This window comes from Columba livia, chromosome 26 (assembly GCF_036013475.1).
Source record: "Columba livia isolate bColLiv1 breed racing homer chromosome 26, bColLiv1.pat.W.v2, whole genome shotgun sequence".
Classification (NCBI taxonomy): Eukaryota; Metazoa; Chordata; class Aves; order Columbiformes; family Columbidae; genus Columba; species Columba livia.
Window position 1 is genome coordinate 2,844,541 of NC_088627.1, and position 20,368 is coordinate 2,864,908.

General features: G+C 47.6%; 2 protein-coding genes across 5 annotated transcripts; both read left to right on the plus strand.

Moving 5' to 3' along the window:
- The first annotated feature begins 1,640 nt into the window (after positions 1-1,640).
- SFPQ (splicing factor proline and glutamine rich) lies at positions 1,641-17,083 on the plus strand. Of its 4 annotated transcripts, none has more exons than XR_010468150.1 (12): positions 1,641-2,386; positions 3,253-3,441; positions 3,536-3,837; positions 3,953-4,048; positions 5,335-5,531; positions 5,827-5,911; positions 6,199-6,316; positions 6,532-6,580; positions 6,660-6,781; positions 15,703-15,747; positions 16,039-16,114; positions 16,621-17,083. XR_010468150.1 is itself a non-coding variant. In XM_065041624.1 (11 exons), the coding sequence occupies exons 1-10, from the start codon at positions 1,742-1,744 to the stop codon at positions 15,721-15,723; spliced, it is 1,824 nt and encodes a 607-aa protein (XP_064897696.1). In that variant the 5' UTR covers positions 1,641-1,741; the 3' UTR covers positions 15,724-15,747; positions 16,039-17,083. The 4 variants fall into 4 exon arrangements, 2 of the variants coding, with proteins under 2 accessions (XP_064897696.1, XP_064897695.1); XR_010468149.1 differs by having other exon boundaries at positions 17,007-17,083; XM_065041624.1 differs by having other exon boundaries at positions 16,039-17,083.
- A 2,084-nt stretch (positions 17,084-19,167) lies between these two features.
- On the plus strand, positions 19,168-20,287 carry TMEM35B (transmembrane protein 35B). The gene is made up of 3 exons (XM_065041657.1): positions 19,168-19,340; positions 19,597-19,777; positions 19,869-20,287. The coding sequence occupies exons 1-3, from the start codon at positions 19,233-19,235 to the stop codon at positions 19,997-19,999; spliced, it is 420 nt and encodes a 139-aa protein (XP_064897729.1). The 5' UTR covers positions 19,168-19,232; the 3' UTR covers positions 20,000-20,287.
- Positions 20,288-20,368: the final 81 nt, after the last annotated feature.

Genomic DNA, 20,368 nt, shown 5'->3' on the forward strand with positions numbered 1-20,368 from the left:
TACAGGTCTTTTCAGCCACAGGCCACTCTTACCATGGCTCAAATCACTTTAGTAGATTAGTTGTACAACATGAAAAATCTTCAGAAGTTGTAACACCGGTGTTATATTTTAAGTAGATAGTAGTATTTTGAGACACAACAAAGGCAAAAGCAACCCTTCACACTCGATATTTTTTGTTGCTTCCCGAGCGGGGGTGAGAGTCAGGCAGGGCCAGTTTGTGTGCGGGAAGAGCGGGTCCCATGTTTCTTTTTCCAGCGCTTTAACCTCTGAGACACCTCGTGGTGGAAACATTTACTGCTGGCAGAGAGGGGCTGACATCTCGGGGAGAATCCATTTTAAAACAGAGCTTGGAGCTTCCCTTCTGCCGCGCTTGGAAGCGGACGAGGTCCCGCAGCCGGCGTGACGCCAGTTTGGTGAAAAGATCCATCTATAGCAGGTTATTATTATTATTATTATTAGTATTTTAATACTTGAAACAGGTAAAGCCGCAAAGCAATTCATTTCATGAAGAATGAAGTCAGCCTCTGACTGCCCAGGGCTTCACAAATGATATTGATTGATACTTCGTCACAACAATGCAACAGTTGCAGTTTGTGTGTAAATAAAGCAAACCTGTGGATTTCAGGTGGGTTTCACTTGGTGGTTGGTTCTTCAGACCCGAAACTGAGTGTGAAACATCAGTGGGAGTTTGGGAGTGGATGGATTGATGGACTGAAACTCTCATGAACTAAACACGTCACGTTCTGTGGTGAGCACGTCTGCAGCACAACACCACTGAAACCAGTGACACTAAAGTACTTTTGGCCTGATTTATGTATTAAAACATGGAATATAGCGACCAGAACCGCTATGAGTTTTTACAGCTGCCTTATTTTTCTGCTGGGAGCGCATTATTTTACACTTTTGACATCCACCTTCTTCCCGGCAAAGCAGGCAGCGCAGAGCCGTGTCCCATCTTGGGGCGGTTTGTACACCCTGGGTTCATTTTTGGTGTTTCCCTCTGTCTTTTGAAATTAAATGGAGTGAAAATGACCTCCCACTTTGGAGCTGGGTTTGCACTACCACCCTTGAATGAAGAAATATTTATATCTACTTTGCTTTCAAAGTAGAAGCGAAGGCTGCCGCCCGCGTTGAAGTAACCAAGTATATTTACTTGAAAATATATTTGAGATTTTTCTAGATGAAGCCTGTGGCTGCTCAGCCGGGGTTGCCGTAAGGCCCCGCAGCTCCCTTCCCTCTCTGTTCCCATCGGAGCCGGCCCGGCCCGGTAACGGGACCGGTACCCGAAGCCGCGCAACGCGTGACTGCCGCTGCCCCAGCCCGCCTGGCGGGCTCCCCTCTGAGTGACTTCGCAGGCAGCCAATCACAAGCCAAGCGTCCCACGTGACTTTACCTCCCACAGATCAAACTGCCCAATCAGCACACTGGAGGTTAACGGATCACTCCCGTGCTACGTCGGCGGTCAAATGAGCCAATCGGCAGAGTGCAGGTTCCTTGCCAATGAGATCAAAGAGTTGGCGGAATAGGAACGTGCTATTGGTGGCTCCGCCCATCGGTAATCGCCGCTGAGGCCGGTGGTTGGCTGGCGGGGAGGAGGGGTGGTTTCCGGGGGCGGGGAAACTATATTAGGGGCGGACAAAGGCGGCGGCGAGGCCGCCCAGCTCGCCGCCATTTTGAGCAGCGGGCTGTGAGCAGCAGCAGCCGCGGCCGGAGCATCTCTTCTCCTCCCTCTGCCATCACCATGTCGCGGGATCGGTTCCGTAGTCGTGGCGGCGGCGGAGGCGGCTTCCACCGGCGCGGCGGTGGCGGTGGCCGCGGCGGCCCCAACCACGATTTTCGCTCTCCGCCGCCCGGCATGGGCATGGGCCAGAACCGCGGCCCTATGGGAGGCGGCCCGCAGGGCCCGGGCGGCCCGCCGGGCGGAGGCCCGAAGCCCGAGCCTCCGAAGCCGCCCGCGTCGACATCTGCTCCGCCTTCCTCGTCCTCTTCAGCTGCCTCCACCACGGCGGGGGCCGCCGGCAGCCAGGCGGGCCCCGGAGCGCCTCCGTCCTCCGCACTGCCCGCGGGGCAGCCGCCGCAGCAGCAGCAGGCCCCGGTGTCGACGCCTTCCTCGACTCCTTCCGGTCCGGGTGGGCAGCCGCAGCCCAAACCGAGCCCCAGCCCCACGCCGGCCGGCGGCCCTAAGAAAGGACAAGGACAGTCGCCCAGCGGCGGGCCCAAGGGACCGGGTGGGCCCCAGCAGGGGCCCGGAGGGCCGCACAAGGGCGGGCCGGGGCACCGCGGCGGGCCGGGCGGAGAGCCGCGGGGCCGCGGGCAGCAGCACCAGGGCCAGCAGAGCCTCTCCTCGCAGCAGGGCTTGGTGGGCGGCGAGAAGCTCTCGGACGAGGTGAGTCACGGCGCTCCCCCCGCTCCCCGCCACACAAGATGGCGGCGGCTGCGGCCGCGCGCGCAGCTCCGCGCGCCCTCGGCGCCATCTTGAGGGGAGGATCACAGTGTGTCAGGGGTTGAAGGGCCCTGGAAAGCTCATGCAGTGCAATCCCCCCATGGAGCAGGAACACCCAGATGAGGTTACACAGGAAGGTGTCCAGGCGGGTTGGAATGTCTGCACAGAAGGAGACTCCACAACCCCCTGGGCAGCCTGGGCCAGGCTCTGCCACCCTCACTGAGAAGTTTCTCCTCATCTTTAAGCAGAACCTTTTGTGTTCCAGTTTGCACCCATTGCCCCTTGTCCTGTCACTGGTTGTCACCAGAAGAGCCTGGCTCCATCCTCCTGACACTCCCCCTTTCCATATTGATCCCCAGCAATGAGTCCCCCCTCAGTCTCCTCTTGTCCAGCTCCAGAGCCCCAGCTCCCTCAGCCTTTCCTCACACGGGAGATGCTCCACTCCCTCCAGCATCTTGGTGGCTGCGCTGGACTCTCTCCAGCAGTTCCCTGTCCTGCTGGAACTGAGGGGCCACAACTGGACACAATATTGCAGGTGTGGTCTCCCCAGGGCAGAGCAGAGGGGCAGGAGAACCTCTCTGACCTACTGACCACCCCCTTCTAACCCACCCCAGGGAGCGCGGGAGGACGTGGGGCCCGGGTCGGGGGCGGCGATCAGGGCCGGCTGTGTGTTCCCTGGGCCACAGCCCGAGGTTTGTGCTTGTGTGTGGAGCTCTGGAGGTTCCTCGGGGCTTCCCGGCGGGTGGAGGCCGCAGCTCGGCCGTGCAGCTGCACACAGTGATGGCCCGGACTGCTCTGCTTCTTTGTAGGGATTTAAAGCGAACCTCTCTCTTCTGAGGCGGCCTGGGGAGAAGACTTATACGCAGCGTTGCCGCTTGTTTGTTGGGAATTTGCCTGCTGATATAACAGACGAGGACTTTAAAAGACTGTTCGCCAAATATGGGGAGCCAGGAGAGGTTTTTATCAACAAGGGCAAAGGCTTTGGATTCATTAAATTGGTAGGCTTCCATACTGTACGTCCATCCCTTTAATTCTCACAAAACAGTAATTTGCAACTTAGTTTGCTAAAACTGGATCTTGAACTTTCCTCAGGAATCTAGAGCTCTTGCAGAAATTGCAAAGGCAGAACTGGATGATACCCCCATGAGGGGTCGACAGCTCCGTGTTCGCTTTGCCACACACGCTGCTGCGCTGTCAGTGCGGAACCTTTCGCCCTATGTGTCCAACGAGTTGCTGGAAGAAGCTTTTTCCCAGTTCGGTCCGGTGGAAAGAGCTGTTGTGATTGTAGATGATCGAGGTAGATCAACGGGGAAAGGCATTGTTGAATTTGCATCAAAGCCAGCTGCAAGAAAAGCATTTGAACGGTGTACTGAAGGAGTGTTTTTGTTGACAACGTAAGTATTTTGCTGCTCAGGAGTTTTAGTTTTAAGCTGAATAAAATTGTCAGCTTCTAGTTTTTCAGAATAGAGGCTATCATGGAAAAGTAAAATGGGTATTTTTCTTGTTCAGCACTCCTAGGCCAGTTATTGTGGAACCATTGGAGCAACTGGATGATGAAGATGGTCTTCCAGAAAAACTTGCTCAGAAGAATCCAATGTATCAAAAGTAGGCACTGTTCTTTTTGGTATAAAGAGTATATAAATGATATATGTAGTATTATCCCAGACTCTGAAGGAGATGGAGTGATTTTTCAGAAACAGGCTTTGAATTTTGAGTAGTACTTTCATTTTTGGAAGTAATTTATTTTTAGATAATGTAACATACCGATTTGTTCAGTATATTCACTAAGTACTACGCAAGCAATTTGCTGTATTGTGTCCCAAACAGTAAAGTCTAAATGGCAGCCCAGTAACAGATGTGTTTTGGTATGTGTAGAAACTCTTGAAAATCATTGTTCAGCTGTTTGCTCATCCTGTTGTTGAGAACTGTACGTCTCACGATGATCTCGTAGGGGATTTACAAACTTAATTTCTCATTTCATATCATAAAAATAAGTAAAATTTTAACTCATCCTGTGATTAATAAAAACTAATTGCCCATGAATCCCAGAATGTCAGGGGTTGAAGGGCCCTGGAAAGCTCATCCAGTGCAATCCCCCCATGGAGCAGGAACACCCAGATGAGGTTACACAGGAAGGTGTCCAGGCGGGTTGGAATGTCTGCGCAGAAGGAGACTCCACAACCTCCCTGGGCCAGTGTTCTGTCACCCTTATGAGAAGTTTCTTCTCAAATTTAAGTGGAACCTCCTGTGTTCCAGTTTGCACCCATTACCCCTTGTCCTGTCACTGGTTGTCACCAGAAGAGCCTGGCTCCATCCTCCTGACACTCCCCCTTTAGATATCTGTAAAGATGAATGAGTCCCCCCTCAGTGTCCTCTTGTCCAGCTCCAGAGCCCCAGCTCCCTCAGCCTTTCCTCACACGGGAGATGCTCCACTCCCTTCAGCATCTTGGTGGCTGCGCTGGACTCTCTGCAGCAGTTCCCTGTCCTGCTGGAGCTGAGGGGCCACAACTGGACACAATATTCCAGGTGTGGTCTCCCCAGGGCAGAGCAGAGGGGCAGGAGAACCTCTCTGACCTACTGACCACCCCCTTCTAACCCACCCCAGGTACCATTGGCTTCCTGGCCACAAGGGCCCAGTGCTGGCTCATGGTCACCCTGCTGTCCCCAGGACCCCCAGGTCCCTTTCCCCTACACGGCTCTCTGATCGGTCATTCCCCAATTTATACTGGAACCTGGGTCTATGAGATGCTGGACTGTTTGTGACTTAAGAGTTGTGAGGTAGTATTTTCAGTGCTCCTTTGTTCCCTAAGAATTCTGTTCTGCTTGCAATTTTGTACTGACCGTCAGTTTGCAGGTTTCCCTGGTCTGAATTAGCACCTTCCTTTCTGCAGGGAAAGAGAGACTCCTCCCCGTTTTGCTCAGCCTGGCAGTTTTGAATTTGAATATTCCCAGAGGTGGAAATCTTTAGATGAAATGGAAAAACAGCAGCGAGAGCAAGTGGCAAAAAACATGAAAGATGCCAAAGATAAACTCGAAAGTGAGATGGAAGATGCTTATCACGAGCATCAGGCAAACCTCTTGCGTCAAGGTAACTGGTTCTGAGTTCTATACCATCTTTTTGCTTTAAATACGAGCTTAAATGTATGGCTGTCTAATGGTTTCATGAATAAATTCATGTTTCCTATTGCTAATCTGAGAATTTCAGGCTTAAAAAAGAGCAACTGGTAGTTTTTCAATTTTTATTTAAATGGAGTAGTGTTAAGAATAGTGACACTGGGAAGGAAGCTGTCTGCCATAGTGTGGATGAGTCTGATCTAATTCAAATCTGAGTTGAAATCTGACATGAATATGTGAAAAGCTGCTGACGGGTTTAATTTCTGCAGACCTTATGAGGCGTCAGGAAGAACTGAGGCGGATGGAAGAACTCCATAATCAAGAAATGCAGAAACGCAAGGAAATTCAACTGAGGTTGGTTTGGCTTTCATGGGATTTTTTTAATATTACTTTTCTTTTTTTCTTAGTGACTTTAATATGTAAGTTTTTTATTTTTCAAGAAACATCCTTCCTGCTTCACTTTGTCTGTGAGAAAATGAGCTGCATGTAAGTTTTACCTCAAGCATTTGAGCATCATAGAGTATCTTTTTTTTGCTTGAGCGGAATCGTTTGTGCCTTTTAAATTGCTCACGCGAGTGATGTTGCTTAGAGTCGAAGACGTTGCCTTGCTGGGGTTTAACTGTCTGCTTTGGGATGATCAGGCAGGAGGAGGAACGGCGCAGGCGGGAAGAGGAAATGATGATTCGTCAGCGGGAGATGGAAGAACAAATGAGAAGACAGCGGGAAGAGAATTACAGTAGAATGGGTTACATGGATCCAGTAAGTGAATTCATGATGGTTTTTGGATACATTATGCTGTTCAGAAATTTTTTGAAGTATTTTCAAGATTGATGCGTTTTGCTTCCTTTAGGTTAGATAATACTATGTGTTTGTGTAGGTGAAATGGGAGTAGTTGGCTGTATGTGCGCTTTAGCTCCTGAAAGGTAGATTTCAGTAGTTGATAATCTGTGCTAAAAATTGTTTCTTCTATGCAGAGGGAGAGAGACATGAGAATGGGTGGTGCCACCACAATGAACATGGGAGGTAAAGAATTTTTAAGTAATTACTTTATGCGGTTAACTTAAAAATTGTCAGAATATGATGATATATTTCTCTTTCTTAGATCCTTATGCTTCTGCAGCCCAGAAGTTTCCACCTCTCGGAGGTGGAGGCGGCATAGGTTATGAAGCTAATCCAGGAGTTGGCCAAGCAGCCATGAGTGGTTCTATGATGGGAAGTGACATGGTAACGTATCCTGTGGTGGCTTTACTTTAGCAGAAGGGAAATGTGGCTGGGAATTGAGTTCTCTACCAGTGTTCAGATGGTTGTGTCCATTGCACTGTTAACTGCTGACTTCTCTTGTCAGGTGTCTAACATGAAGACTAGTCTGGCAGTATGTAGTACTAGTTTAGTTCTTAACCGTTATGGTAGCTTACACAGTCGGAAGGTGTTTGTAAGTGAATTCAAATGTGCTGTTAAGCATATTTGCAATTAACTCTGACTTTATTGGACTTTAGAATTCCTGCATCACTGTTAGGCTTGGAAGGATTCATAAATTCTAGAGAATCTGACAAATTTTATAATGAAAATATATAATGTATTAGCTTTTTGGTAAATTGACATTCTGGATTTATGGACGAGAGATTTTTATTCTACCTCCCATTGTGTAACACCACATTTATTTTGGCCCTTCCAAGCCTAGTTAGGATGGATGCATGTTGGTATGGGTATGCTGTTAATCCAAAAATCTGCGCTCATGTCTATTTAAGCAGCAGATTAACTTAAGTAATCAACGGTAAACAGCATATCACTTATTCTGTATGCTGATGTTTGCCATAGAAGAGCAGAAATGCTGTTTTTTAGCATTAGGCATGTTCCAGCGATCCTTGACTGTAGCCATGTTGTGGCTCCTTTCTCACAGAGGAATGACAGCCCGTTCTTGTTCCCCGTGTTGGGCATGACGTATAGGTAGAGTTGGTTAAAACTACAGCATATCTCATGTTCTGAGGTATGTTTCCAAACTGCACTATTTTTGGCACACCATATGTGTGAATGGGCTTTGAGCCTGCTTGGTGTTATCACACTGAAGCAATACGGATAGAGATTAAATAAACGCTTAATGGGTAGGATGGAAATCTGTGCTGGCTTAGGTGGTGATATGATGCTTTCACCCTCCTGAAAGGGTGTACGCTCTGTAGCACAAGCTGAACTAAATGATTTTTGGGTGGGTTTAGGCCTCTGGCTTAATGTGGTGAGCTACCATAGTAGCTTGTCAAGTATCCTTTGTTTTTTTGGGAACCATATCTTTGGAATGATAACTTTGCAGAGCATCATTGATTCAGTAGACAGTGCCGTTGGCCTTAATGTATCTATAGAATCTACTGATACTTAAGCAGTTCCTAAGTTTCCCGTAAAGAGTTAGGCACTCTGTGGTGAATGCTGTGTACGTTTTTCTCCTGAAATTCATGGTACAAGTGCATGCCGAACTTGGGTAATACTTGAAAACATGATGTGGTCAAAAGGTGTGACAGTAAGATGGTTTAAATGCCTCGAGTTTCTTAGGATGGGGATCTCTGCCACACAGTGCTGTCACAGTTACTACTGCCTGATATCTTTTAAACAGAATTGGAGCTGAGCTTAAGCTGCCATGAATTAGGCAGAAAGAAGCTAGATAATCTTTCTGAAATTCCTTTCTTGGAAGGATTGAGACTAACATTCAGAAGTCAAGAACTGGAAGTGTGCGTTTTCAGTTGCAGATACCTTTTGTAACAACCTACCATTGTCCTGGTACTTGGTAGTGGAAAACGTGGTTGAAATGAAAGTTTAAAGCTATCTTTGACTTTATAATTTGTCAGTCCTGTAGACTGAATGCTGATCACACCTACCAATAGAGTAGCCGAATGAAGTAAGCGCAACTAGAGGTACTAGTGAAAATACCTGAAGTCTCTGCTTTATTGCAGGGTAATTTAGCGTTTACATCTTGGTGTGAAACCTTTCAACTCTGTGAAGCTGTGAATTGTCCAAGAGCTTGTGGTGAAGGTGGGGTGGGAAGGGAGATATTGGCTGGATGCACAACACCCTTTGTGCATAGTTCTAACTTGAAACAGTGAATAAATTGCAGCTCTTTGAACACGGTTTGCATATTATACAGCAGCAGTTCCGGAGTACGTGGGATTTTAACAAATGCAAGTCTTTTCATGGAGCAGTTGCGTTGGTTAGGTAAATCACTGGTCGCTAGCTTTTTCACTTTTTTTTTTTCTTCTTGCAATCCAGTAGTGCTCACACTCAGGTTTGGTTACTGCCTAAGGCCTCTGCAGTTTAGTCAGCAGACCGTAGTGTTAACCCCATCTCGAAAAGCACATGGTCTCTATTGCAGCACATGCCATTAACTGGTGAGTAGGCATTCTGTTTACAACGACATTTTATGAATGTCAGCTCATACCTCAGTGAACTGAAGGTTTGTGCTCTGGCTAGGCTGATTTGGAAATGACAGTGATGTAATCTAAGCTTTTACTGCACTAAAGGTGAGAGAAGTTTGCAAGCTGTTTGCATTAACTTGGTTGAAAGTTGCTAGAGCTCATTTGGAAAAGTTGTTCATTCACATCTGCACTAATGCTTACTTTTCTAGCACTGCAGGGAGGATCTGTTCTTTGTAACAGATGTATGAGAATGCATCAAGTGGGAACATACCTCAAGGCATGTATTACAATAAACTAATTTTTAAATTACCCTTTTTTCCTTTCTATGTTCCCGGTACCTGTGGATCGGCTCAATGGTGATTGTATCGACGAACCTTGACTGCGGAACCTTCTAAAAATATATACTTAACACACATGGACATCAACTACCTATAATGAACTGTTTAATTCTGTTCCAATAGCGTCCTGAACGCTTTGGGCAGGGAGGTGCGGGGCCCGTGGGTGGCCAGGGTCCTAGAGGAATGGGGCCTGGAACACCAACAGGATATGGTAGAGGGAGAGAAGAATATGAAGGCCCAAACAAAAAGCCCCGATTTTAGATGTGACCTGTAGTTTCATTCCAGTTTGTTTTTGTCTGTCTTGTTTAGACACCAACTTCTTAATTCTTGCATTTTAGTAAGAAAGCTACGTTTTTATGGATGTTAGAAACTTACTGACCTAATATTTGTAAGTGGTCTGTTTGGGCGAGTACAATTTAATTATGTAATGCAGTGTTTCAAAACAAATTTAGCTGTTTTTTTGATGTATAACGTCCCTAACTTGATGGCAGTGTACCTTGTGCCACTGAATTCCCAAAGTGTACCGACTTTTTTTTACTGTGCTTCAAATAAATAGAAAACTAAATGTAGTAACTCTTCTTGCCATTCGTGGTTAAACATACGAGGCTAAAAACCACACCTTCCGCAGTAAAGCAAGAGTCTTGAATAGAGGTCGATCTCGACCAGGGTGTGGAACTGAAGAGCGAGATCTCTTCCCGTAATGCCTCTAGCTAAAGATTGGGTCAAATAGTAGCCTGACTTTACAGTAGGTGCAGGTTTTTTGAGCATTAATTGTGCTGCAATAAGGAAGCAAATGGAAATCTTGCAAGTGCTGTAAGACGCAATAACTGAAGCTACGCTGCAAGCAGTGCAGTATGTAACAAATTGCATATTTTAGCTACGGATAATGGGTGGTGGGATGGTAGCACTTGCCACCTTGGCGGTTACTGCTTGGAATCTTTTAAAGACTTTAAGCAGAAGACTAGCAATGGTTATTTTAAAATAAATTCTTAGATTGACTTGTATTGGCTGACTTCCTAACTAAAGGATTGTTAATGTGATTTTTACATGCTCTTCAGCTGAGATTACAGGATCTGGCCTTGCTCCGTATTGTATACTTACCTGAAATTGCTTGGCAAAAAGGCCAGAAGTGTTACGTGAGTGATTAAGGTTAACTTGCTTATGTCCTCATGCTAATTGAGTGGACTAATTTGCATAGCTCAGAATACATTTATTTGTACAATGGAGACTGCAGGAACTATTCTTGAATCGTGTAGCTGGTGGGCAAATCGTAAAAACCTGTATGTAAAATACAGAAATTAGCTTGCTTGCATGATGTTTTTTTATCATTGATGTTTGGAGATAATGCATCAAAAGTAGTATCTGAATCTGGAGTTTAATAGTTAATACTACGCAGTGCAAATAAACTCCCTTTAAGGTTCTTTTGTAGAAGATTTGATTAATTTGTTAGCTTGCTGTTCCTTTTATTAAGCCCCAGAAGAATTTCAAAGCATTCTGGACTCCGTGATAAGGTAGTTGCTTTGCTTATTACTACATCATACCAGCTAAGCTGGGAACATGACTTCCCAGTGTAAAAATACCTTGGTGTTAAGGCAGGATTCATCAGCCTGCTTGGCACACAGTGTAGGTAAACTAGTTTGCCTGTACCTTCACATGATTCCCCAACAACTGAGCATTCTGTGAGCAGCTTTAATCTTCCAAAGATGTTTCCATTCCTTGTGCTAAGCATTGGCTAATTCTAAATTCTACGCTAAATTTTCTCTCCGGTTAAAACTTCAGTGTCAGATTGCAGTATTTTAGAGCGCAGATGATCCCTCTTGAAGTACTCCAAGTGCTGTTACTTCTTGAATGGAAAAATAGCGTATTGTGAAATGCTGATACCAGGTAACACTGAATATCAAGCTCACTAAATAGCGATTCAGCTTGTTTGGTGAATGCTTCTTATTTTCCCATAAAAGTTTGGGGGTTGATAACATGCTACAGCAAAAAATTGCTCTGCAGGAAATTCCAAATTGGCGGTTCCTAAACTGCGGACCAAATATTTGGGAGTACTTGGATACTTAGCTTAAAAATCAGCAGTACCGATGCAATTTGCCTCATTGAAGTAGTACTAAATAATGCATATGGTTTCTGGAGGGTGTTCATGGGACACCCGCAAACGTGAAGGTGTCTGAGATGGGGAATTCTGAACATAAACATTAAATTAATTTTTTCAGTTTATTTTTCAGATTACATGTCATTCTTTATTAAAGAGATGCTGGTGCATATCCTAAAGTATGTTCTTTTGTAGTTCTGTAACTTGGAAGAGTGAAGGATGCTGATGTCCTTGTACCTTACAGAGCTTGTCTTTGGTACCCCTGTTTTGTACGTAAGCTACCGTTGCTAGGCCTTAAAAATACTGAGCTGCAAAACCATGCTGAGTAATTACAAAGATTTGGCAGTTTTCAAAACATCTGAAAGTCAGTTAAATCTAGCTTTGTTGTGGCTGCATAAGCAGAATTTCTAAAACAAGTTCTGCTTCGATTTGCGTGTATTAAACAAGCATACAATTAACTAGCCAACTTGTTTTCAAGACCTTTTAAAGCTGCTGTCTTCAAAGCTGACAAACATGTCAACTTGAAAATCTGATAAAGTTGTTAAATGTGGGAGGTGAGAAAGTTTCTTTGATCTGTTCCTATGAGGTTTTGGACTTCTTTCATAAAATCAGATTTATCTATCGAATCTTAAAAACCATTTAGAAAAGTGCTGTGTTGGTCAGACCTGTTTTTGGATGGGGTCTGCATCACATAACACATTTTTATACTGGACTGGAGGACATTGGCTGTTGCAATTTAGCTTGCTTTATCAAAATTGAGCACATTTTGACACTTTAATCTCTCAAACCTGCAGCAAGCAGAAACTGGTATTGGTATACGTGTATCTTCATGCTTTAACAGAAATGAATACAGAATAATCTGGTGTAGACACATTACACTAATCATGTGTACAGCTGATGAGAAACTGAAACCGCTTTTGAGATTTTGTGGTATTTTTGTGGTAGAAAAATCTTGGCTTCTCCTTGGCAACCCTTTACTGTGGCAGCAAGTTTTTTTGCTGGAGTTTGAGACTGCAATTTACACTTAAAAACTAGTGGCCTGCTACATAACTGCACTTAGCCAGCATTTCTGCAGTTCATAACTGTGAGGAACGTAGTACCACAAATGGCAATGGACATTAGGACCCGGATGTAGTATTCCTGCTTGCTCCGAGATTCTCATTGCCGACTGCCTACAGGTAGGTAACAAGCAATATAATCTAACTTGGTGACTTTCTATGTGATCTTATACTGTGGGTATTCTGACATCACACTTCTGACTGTGGAATTACAGTGCAGCACTTGTCATACCTGTATGTTAAGCTTGCATCGAAGCTGCGTGGTTTTCGGTTAAGCTTTGTCTTGTTCAGAGTCAATAAGCAACTTACTGTGATTCTTAGATAAGTATTTTCAGACCCGATTCCTTTGTACATATGACTCGGCTTGTGTGGATTTTTCTTAGTTCCGATGTAATGAAGATATTCTTAGATAAGCTCTGGGGGGAAGAGGGAATGTGATCTTAAACTCTCTTAAAGTAGTCAACTAGGTGCTGTCAGTGCCTAGAAAATGACTGTTTAAACTTTCTGTAGCGACAAAATGGCCCATCTGCAGCTCATCCCGTTGTAGAGTCTTGGCTCAGTAGGAAATGCGTTAGTAATCGCTGCTCTAGCCTTGTGTGCACTACGGGATAGTCACTCTAAACTTGCTCATAGTCAGCTCGGAGGCTGATTTGGAATATTTTTGAGGCTATATGAATGAGTACTTGAATGAATATCCCTGTGAGTAGTTTCCTAGAGCTTATTGGACATTTCCATTGTCTCTATTTTAATCTTTGATTGACAAGCATAATATATTCCTCTGCCTTTAATTGACAGCGATGAGATTCTGTATTTCTGCCTTGTAGAGTCATCTTGGTAGTGTAATGCTCAATTTTGTTTTTCATCGGTCTTGGGGATGTAATTCTAAACTCTTCATTACTAGAAATGCTGAATGTAGTGTTTCAGGATTAACACGCTCATGTTTCCAGACATCCAGACATGCTGATCTCCAGCTCTTTTGCATCAGCTCTTGAACCTGAATTTCCAGGTCTGTTATTTAAGCACATGATCTAGCTCTTGCCTGATGTTCAGTTTATTTCAGAGGTGGTGTGATGTGTTTTCCCGCTTGTTCTGCAAAGTTCTGCTTTGCATACTTATTTCTGATATTATTGTCACATTTGAACCCTTTTGTGTTATCTTCCAGGCAAGACTCTTGCTGGTGAGCAGGGGACCTGCTGGACAGCCCTGCCCTTTGCTGCAGCTCTCTGCTCCCCTTCTGCTGAAAGCTGGAAGTAGCAGCTGCACCTTAAGATCGTAACAGGTCTTGGGTTACACCACAGTGAGTGTAGCTGAACTCGAGCTAGTCAAGCAGTGACACCTCTGTCACAAAGTCAGTTTGGCTTTTTGTGATGGCTTCCTCTAACCTGTGACTAGAATTCAGTAGCAAAACTGATGGCGGTACGTGTACTGTCATGTGGCAACACTGAATTCTTAATCCTTAAACCAGTGCTCAGATCTGACTAGTTTTTCCAGCGCGTTCTGCATACTTGACCTGCAGGAATGTCATGGAGGGGTTATTGGCTCATCTGCCTCGTTCTACGTACTTGAACTAGCAGGTTTTTTACATTCTTGGAGCAAGCAATTTGTGACTGAACCATGGGTCTCATACCAGCTCTGACTGCAGTAATGAAACTTGGTGCGGTAGCTAACTGAAAAGCAAATAGTCATGTCTGCTCTAAGTCAGTGTGTAACAGTGGGTACCAGAAATGACGTTGAAGTGCTTGCATTGTGTTTCATCTTGGTCGTACCCGTGTGTGAAATAACTTTTTCTCAAAAGCTTATCAGAAGCTCAGAAGTGTGGTGTCAGAATACATATGCGTACCTGCTAGGCCCTCCGATCCAGGTACTGGTGCTGTCAGGAGAGAGCACAGCATAGTGTGTATGGGGGCTTTACTGTCACATTAAGCATACAAAGTGTTAATTTGCTTGCAGTTTTCCCCAGAGCTAAACACTGAGGCCTGTGAGTAGCTTTAGGACTGGAGCAGTAATGGGGTTGCATGTCTCTGTTAATCATTGCCAGCTGCAGTGACATGATCAGGAAGGCCAGTGTTTCGTTCCATTCTGTTCAATGAGGCTAAGCATGTTGGAAAGGATGCACAAAAAGTATGCCGTTCTGGGGAATTACGTGGCTTCTTCCACTACTACTAGCAAGTTTGAAATCTGCTAATTAGCCTTAGATTTTTTCCTCTCCATACCAGCTAGTGGGGCTCTTAAATAGCTGCTTACTGGAAAAGGAAAGAAAAAAAAAAGGGAGGATTGGCCTTCTCCCACCTCTGTCATTGCTGCTAGATAATGATTGACACGTTAGGACTTGGCTGTGCAATCCCGCAGTGGTCTGTGAATACCCCATCTCTATCAATGTTGCTTCTGAACACCAGTACTGAGAAGCTAACTGGGGAGGGTTGGGAGGAGTGTGGCTAGAAGTGAATCTGGAGTGTTAGTGTTAAAAGGATGCACAAAGATATAGTATCCCTTATGCATAGTGTTTGTTGCTCTGGCATAGAAAACAAAAGCGTGCATACTATAGGGCCATGATAAAACCCAGGTGGTGGGTTTGAGACTAAACCTGAACTTCTCCCTGCCTGGTCAGATCACATCGTGACCATGGTGTGATTTGCCTCCCAACCAGAGGTGTGCACGGCTCCATCCCCAGCTGCTGCCCAGTGCAGTTTGCCCTCAGCATAGCTGTAGAGCCAAAGGGTGGGTTTTCAGCGGGGAAGAATGTTGCTGAGAATCAAAGCAGTCGACTGACAGTGCTAATCTCTAGTGTCTGCCTTTGCCTGCTGAAGCACTTCTAGGGCGATGGAACCCGAGGGCTGCTGGGAGTCGGGGACACCGCGCTCCCTCACCAAGGGGAAGAAAGGGCATTACTGCAGGAGGCAAACTAGGGTAAAATAGCTGAAGTAACCTGACAAAATTGTTAATGCCTTCACATAAGGGATAGTATACCTCTGGCTGCAATCAAACTTCATTGTACTCAGACTGGTGATTTACGGTTTGTGCTCAGACAAGGTGCAGTTCTTCAGTCAACTACCTGCATAATCCTTCATCTCTTTACGAGTGGTTAGGCTAGTCTATTTCTGCCCCTTATTCTTCCACTTAATATTTTGGAATAATTTGTAAATTCCCCCTCATAACTGATCAGTCCATGTATCTTAAAACTTTATTTTTTAAGTTAGTTTTGAAATGGTCGAGTTTTCTGTGTGTTACTGTAATAACTTTAGTTGTTATCCTTTAGGTGAAGATGAAAGCTGAATGAAGCCGGAGTGCTCATCCATGGGAAGTAAGCACAACTTCTAGTCTTGGTCTGAGTGGGTGAAATGATAAAGGCTTCTGGACATTTGATGTTCAGTCCCTGAGAACCTTTGAATTGGTGAATATTGAGAAATTAGTGCAAGTGACTACATTGAATGTGCAAGGTAGAGCTTAATACCTGCTGGGGGGTTAAGTGCCCAGATTCCTCCATCTGGGCTTGGTATCTTGGCAGCAGCGGTTAAAAATGCCTTTGTGGATGAGAGTTCATACAAAAGATGTTAAAAATCACCAAGATTATAACTTCTGAATATTTTTCCAGTTCAGGAGCTGAGCATGAGCACATCCAGCACGATGCCCAGTGATATGTGGAGGGACCAAGATAATCAAGTGAAGAAGTAAGTAGTTGGTGTCTTTGTCCTGCTGTAAGAGCTCAGTAGCCATCATCCTGTGGTGGATTGTGTAGTTCCTGCCTCACATTTGCCCTTGATTCATCTCAATTTTATATAAAGTTTCTGAATCTTTGTTCTGTAGAGCCAAGATATAACCATTGTTCGAGGCTTTTCAGCCCTGTGGCATCAAATACACTCTGTCCTCTGAATGCTATAGGTGGTCAAACAAGAAATAACTGTTTCTGCATTCGGGCTCCAGTGAACAGGGTGGGCGATTGTCAGCAAGGAAAAAAGAGAACAATAGAGCAGCTGCTTCTCACATGTTAATCCAGCTGAAAGTTGTTAAAAAGATCGTTTTTCTGAAGTAATTAACATCGAGCTCTCTAAATACCCTACAAGATGAATAAGCACATACAAGAGCACAAGCAGGTGGTGATTTAGGGAAATAAACTAACTTGCAGAGCTGGAATTAATGACTTTTTCCCTCTAATTTGCCACTTTTGAACTACAAGAGGGAACTTCAGATATTTAAAATCTTGGGTGAGGAGGGATGTGCAAAGTACCGTAACTCCCGTAAGTAGCAGCTTAGGTGTGAACCTGCGAGATGTGAAGCTGGTGAGATTCAGTTGGTGGACTCCTGTGAAATCCTTGTGATGTATCACCGCTGCTCTTGTTTTTGGGGTAGTAAAGCACAAAAGCCGTTTCAGATCTGTGAAGCGGATGGAAATGGGAGTGCTGTTCATTTGTCTCAAGTCTGACATGAGAGTTGACAATCTTAGAGAACATTTGACAAGGTGCGTGGCCTGCCGTGGTGTGCTGGTTCCCTTTTTGTGGTGTTTTGTGTGATTTCTGCTGGTGTTTTTAATGTTCTGGCTAACCGTGTGCCTTGCACTTGCAGGAGGAGATGGAGTCTGAATGCACTGAAGAGGAGCCAGGAACATGGAATTTTTTAAATAAAACATTGTTTTTTATAAATGGCTTCTGTTTTACTCCAGAAGGGTATGCAGTGAGTAAGCAATCTGTTCAGCATAATGTGTGGATGAGTTAGAGAAACGCTGTTCTCCTGCTGGGGGGTTTAGGGAGGAGGGAGAGGACCCCAGCAGCAGTTGGGGGACGGTTGGTGCTGCTTTAAAAGCTGCTCAGTGCTGCTGTTCCACTCTTCTCGCAATCAAGCGATCGAGTACAGGATAATCTGAGGTATTTCACTCTTTGATTTGGCTCCTTGGCGGCATTGTCCAGATTCTGAAAAGGCTTCAGAGAGGTTTCTTCGTTCCTCAGTAGCTGCACTGCACGGGGCCGGGTTTCAATGTCTGTCTCTGCAGCTACTGCAGCCTCACACAGCCTTTTTTCCCACAAATCCTGCTATTTTCCAGTAACTTGTCCTAATTTCCACTGTTGCAGCATGTGCTGATTTCTCAGTGAAGCTGTTCCAGCCTGAATGCTTCCAGTATTCAATGCGCTGAACTTCACCTACAACTCCCTTCACAAGCAAACCCTGGTTTGCTTCCTGGGTTGTGTTCTGCCCCCGGGGTTGGTGTCTGCTGTTCCCATCACCTGCTCGCCGTGTGGCACAGGTTTTGCCGCTGGGCACCACGCTGCTGGCTGTTTGTGCTCTGGTGCCTGCCCCCAGGTTGGGAAGGGCGAAAGTGAAGGAGTTGTGCAACGAACAATGAAAAAGGGTTGTGCAATGTTTGCACAAACCTCTCCTGGCTCTGCTCTGAGGTGGGGTCCAAACTCCCCCGCTGTTGAAACGAGCTGCTTTTCACACTGGGGGAATTTGATCTCTGCAGGCGTTTGTTTCCATGGGTGGCTGAAGCCACAAACCCAAGAATGATGACAAATGCTCCCCGCAGTGACACCAGCTCACTGAAGCCACAACCCTGTGCTGCAGGTCCCTGAGGTGCTGCAATCTATCGGTTGGGGTTCGGTCAGTGGGGGTTTGGGGGTTGGTTTTTGTTTTGCATTGTGCTTTTTTGGTTTGTTTTTTCTTTGGGTTATTTTCCATTTTTCCCCCAAGAGGTTTCTGAGACAGGAAAGAACGGAGCCTGGGCCGTTGCTGTTTGTCATTCCTTGGCAGACAAGCCAGAGCAGGGCAAAGCTCCAAATCATCACGAGCGGCTCCTCGGCTGTGCTCGCTGCGGCTCTTCCAGCAGAGCCGGGGAACGATCACTGCCGGCAGTAAAAATAGCGCAGCCGTGCGCTGTGAAGCCAAGTGGCTGCGGCAGCATCGACCTGTGGCTGCGCTGAAGTCGGTGCTGGTCTGGGCCAGCGGTGCCCGTGGTGCTTCTGGAGAAGCGGTTCCTGCTCTTCCATGATTTATTGACATTAAAAAAATGTTTCTGCTTGAATCACACCAATGTCAGCGTCACTGTGGCTCCCCTGGGCCCTGGCTGTCACCGATCCGGAGCTGCCTGTCCTGGGATCCTCGGTGTGTGCCGGTGGCTGAGCTGCCCCTTGAGCCGCACAGGCGGTGACGCAGGCCTGGGGAGGGTGACAGGGTGACAGCCGCCTCCGTCACCTGACCAGGCCTCCCTGGTGCCAGGAGAAAATCCTTGCTGCAGCTGCCTTGTTAACTAGCTCACTGCCTCATTAACCAGCTCGCTGCCTGACCCCACACGGCTGCCCGTGTCCCTGCTGGTGTCCCTGTCCCTGCCTATGTCCCTGCCTGCCCCAGCATCTCTGTAGCCCCTCGTGCCGTCGCCCTGGCCACCCAGAGCCAGTGGCACTTTGTGGGTGCTGCCACAGAGCTTAGCCCGCTCACAGCACCCACAAAGCCCCAACTGCATGTTTTGGGGGGGTTTTCCACTCTTTTTTTCACCCAGTTCTGGTTTGGTGGGAGGATAATGGTGGCTGGAGGGGTCACAACCCCTGAGGGGTGAAGCTGCCGATGGAAGCACCCCCTGCCCCAGCAGCACCGCACGGCTGGGGGGTCCCTGCTCCTGTCTGTCCCTCCCTGCTCCAGCCAGGACAGGGCTGCAGGGACCGGGGCCAGGCAAAGTGCAAAGGCCGGAGCAAACCCGAGCCGAGCTTAGCTGGGCTGAGCCGTGCTGTGCCGTGCTGAGCCGTGCTGAGCCGATCCGCCGCTGGCCCCGCCCGGCCGCCCCCGTCCCCGCCCGTCCCCGCCATGGCGGCGGCGTTCACCGCCCTCCGCGTCCTGCTCGGGCTGTTCTTCGTGCTGACGGGCCTGGGGAAGCTCTCGGAGCTGCTGTCGGCCGAGCTGCACCGGCACATGGTGAGCGGGGCAAGGGGGGCGGCGAGCCGGGGAGGGGCGGCCGGGGCTGGGCTGGGGCCGCGCTGGGCCGGGGGTGCAGGACCGAGCCCCTGGGGGTGCAGAGCTGAGTCCTGGCGGGGAGCGGGCAGGTTGGGATGCTGGGATGCAGGGCTGAGCACTTCGGGGTGCAGGGCTGAGCGGAGCAGACCCCGCCGGAAGGGTTGTGCCCCCCAGCCCCGCACTCAGGGCTTCTCCGCTCCTCTCCACCCTTTCCCAGAAGTCGGAGTTCGTGCGGTTCGCCCAGGTCTTTCCCCTGACGGAGTTCGGGTTCACGCCGGAGCCGGGCCAGTACCTGGAGGTGGTGGGCTGGGTGGAGGTGGTGGCCGGGCTGCTGCTGGCCTTCGGGCCCCAGCTCCTGCAGGAGATCAGCAACTTCGTCCTCAGCGTCGTCATGATTGGTGAGAGCCAGCGGGCGCCCGCCGCCCCGCACGGGGTCTTGGGGGACGCGCAGGGTGCGACCGCGGTTCCCACGCCCTGCTCCTCGCCCAGGTGCCATCTACACGCTGCTGGTGCTGCGGGAGCCCCTGGCCATGTGCGCCCCCGCCACGCTCTGCCTCGGCCTCCTCCTGCTGCTCAACATCCGCGGGCACGCCGACCCCCCCAAGCCAAAGTTCGAGTGACCGGAGGCGGGAATGATGGACGTCTTGGCTGGCGGGAAGCGATGCTCTTACAGTATTTCGGGGGACGGCGTGGTGTGTCCTCTCCTGCCGCTGCTGGTTGTCATCACGCTGCGGGACCCAGGCTGGTGCTGTGGGACGGTGGCGATGTCACTGGCACCACTCTAGCAGCTCCATTGCTAAGCTCGCACAAAATGGACTGGTCTTCCTGGAACGGCCATGCCAGGCTGGGGCTGGCTCTGCTCTCCTGGGGGCTTTTGTATTTTGGAATAAAGCCTCTAGTTTTTCACATTTTGCCTCCTCTGTTTATTTCTGCCTCTCCCCAGGCTGAGCCACGGGCGCTGAGGCTACATCCTGGAAACCCAAGATTGC

Bases quoted from the DNA above. Each gene is read 5' to 3' on its own strand.
- SFPQ (XM_065041623.1), top strand. From the start codon at position 1,742: ATGTCGCGGGATCGGTTCCGTAGTCGTGGCGGCGGCGGAGGCGGCTTC. The intron at 4,049-5,334 runs GTAGGCACTGTT...TCCTTTCTGCAG, and splicing joins AAGAATCCAATGTATCAAAA to GGAAAGAGAGACTCCTCCCC. The intron at 6,782-9,416 runs GTAACGTATCCT...CTGTTCCAATAG, and splicing joins CTATGATGGGAAGTGACATG to CGTCCTGAACGCTTTGGGCA.
- TMEM35B (XM_065041657.1), top strand. From the start codon at position 19,233: ATGGCGGCGGCGTTCACCGCCCTCCGCGTCCTGCTCGGGCTGTTCTTC. The intron at 19,341-19,596 runs GTGAGCGGGGCA...ACCCTTTCCCAG, and splicing joins CCGAGCTGCACCGGCACATG to AAGTCGGAGTTCGTGCGGTT. The intron at 19,778-19,868 runs GTGAGAGCCAGC...CTCCTCGCCCAG, and splicing joins CCTCAGCGTCGTCATGATTG to GTGCCATCTACACGCTGCTG.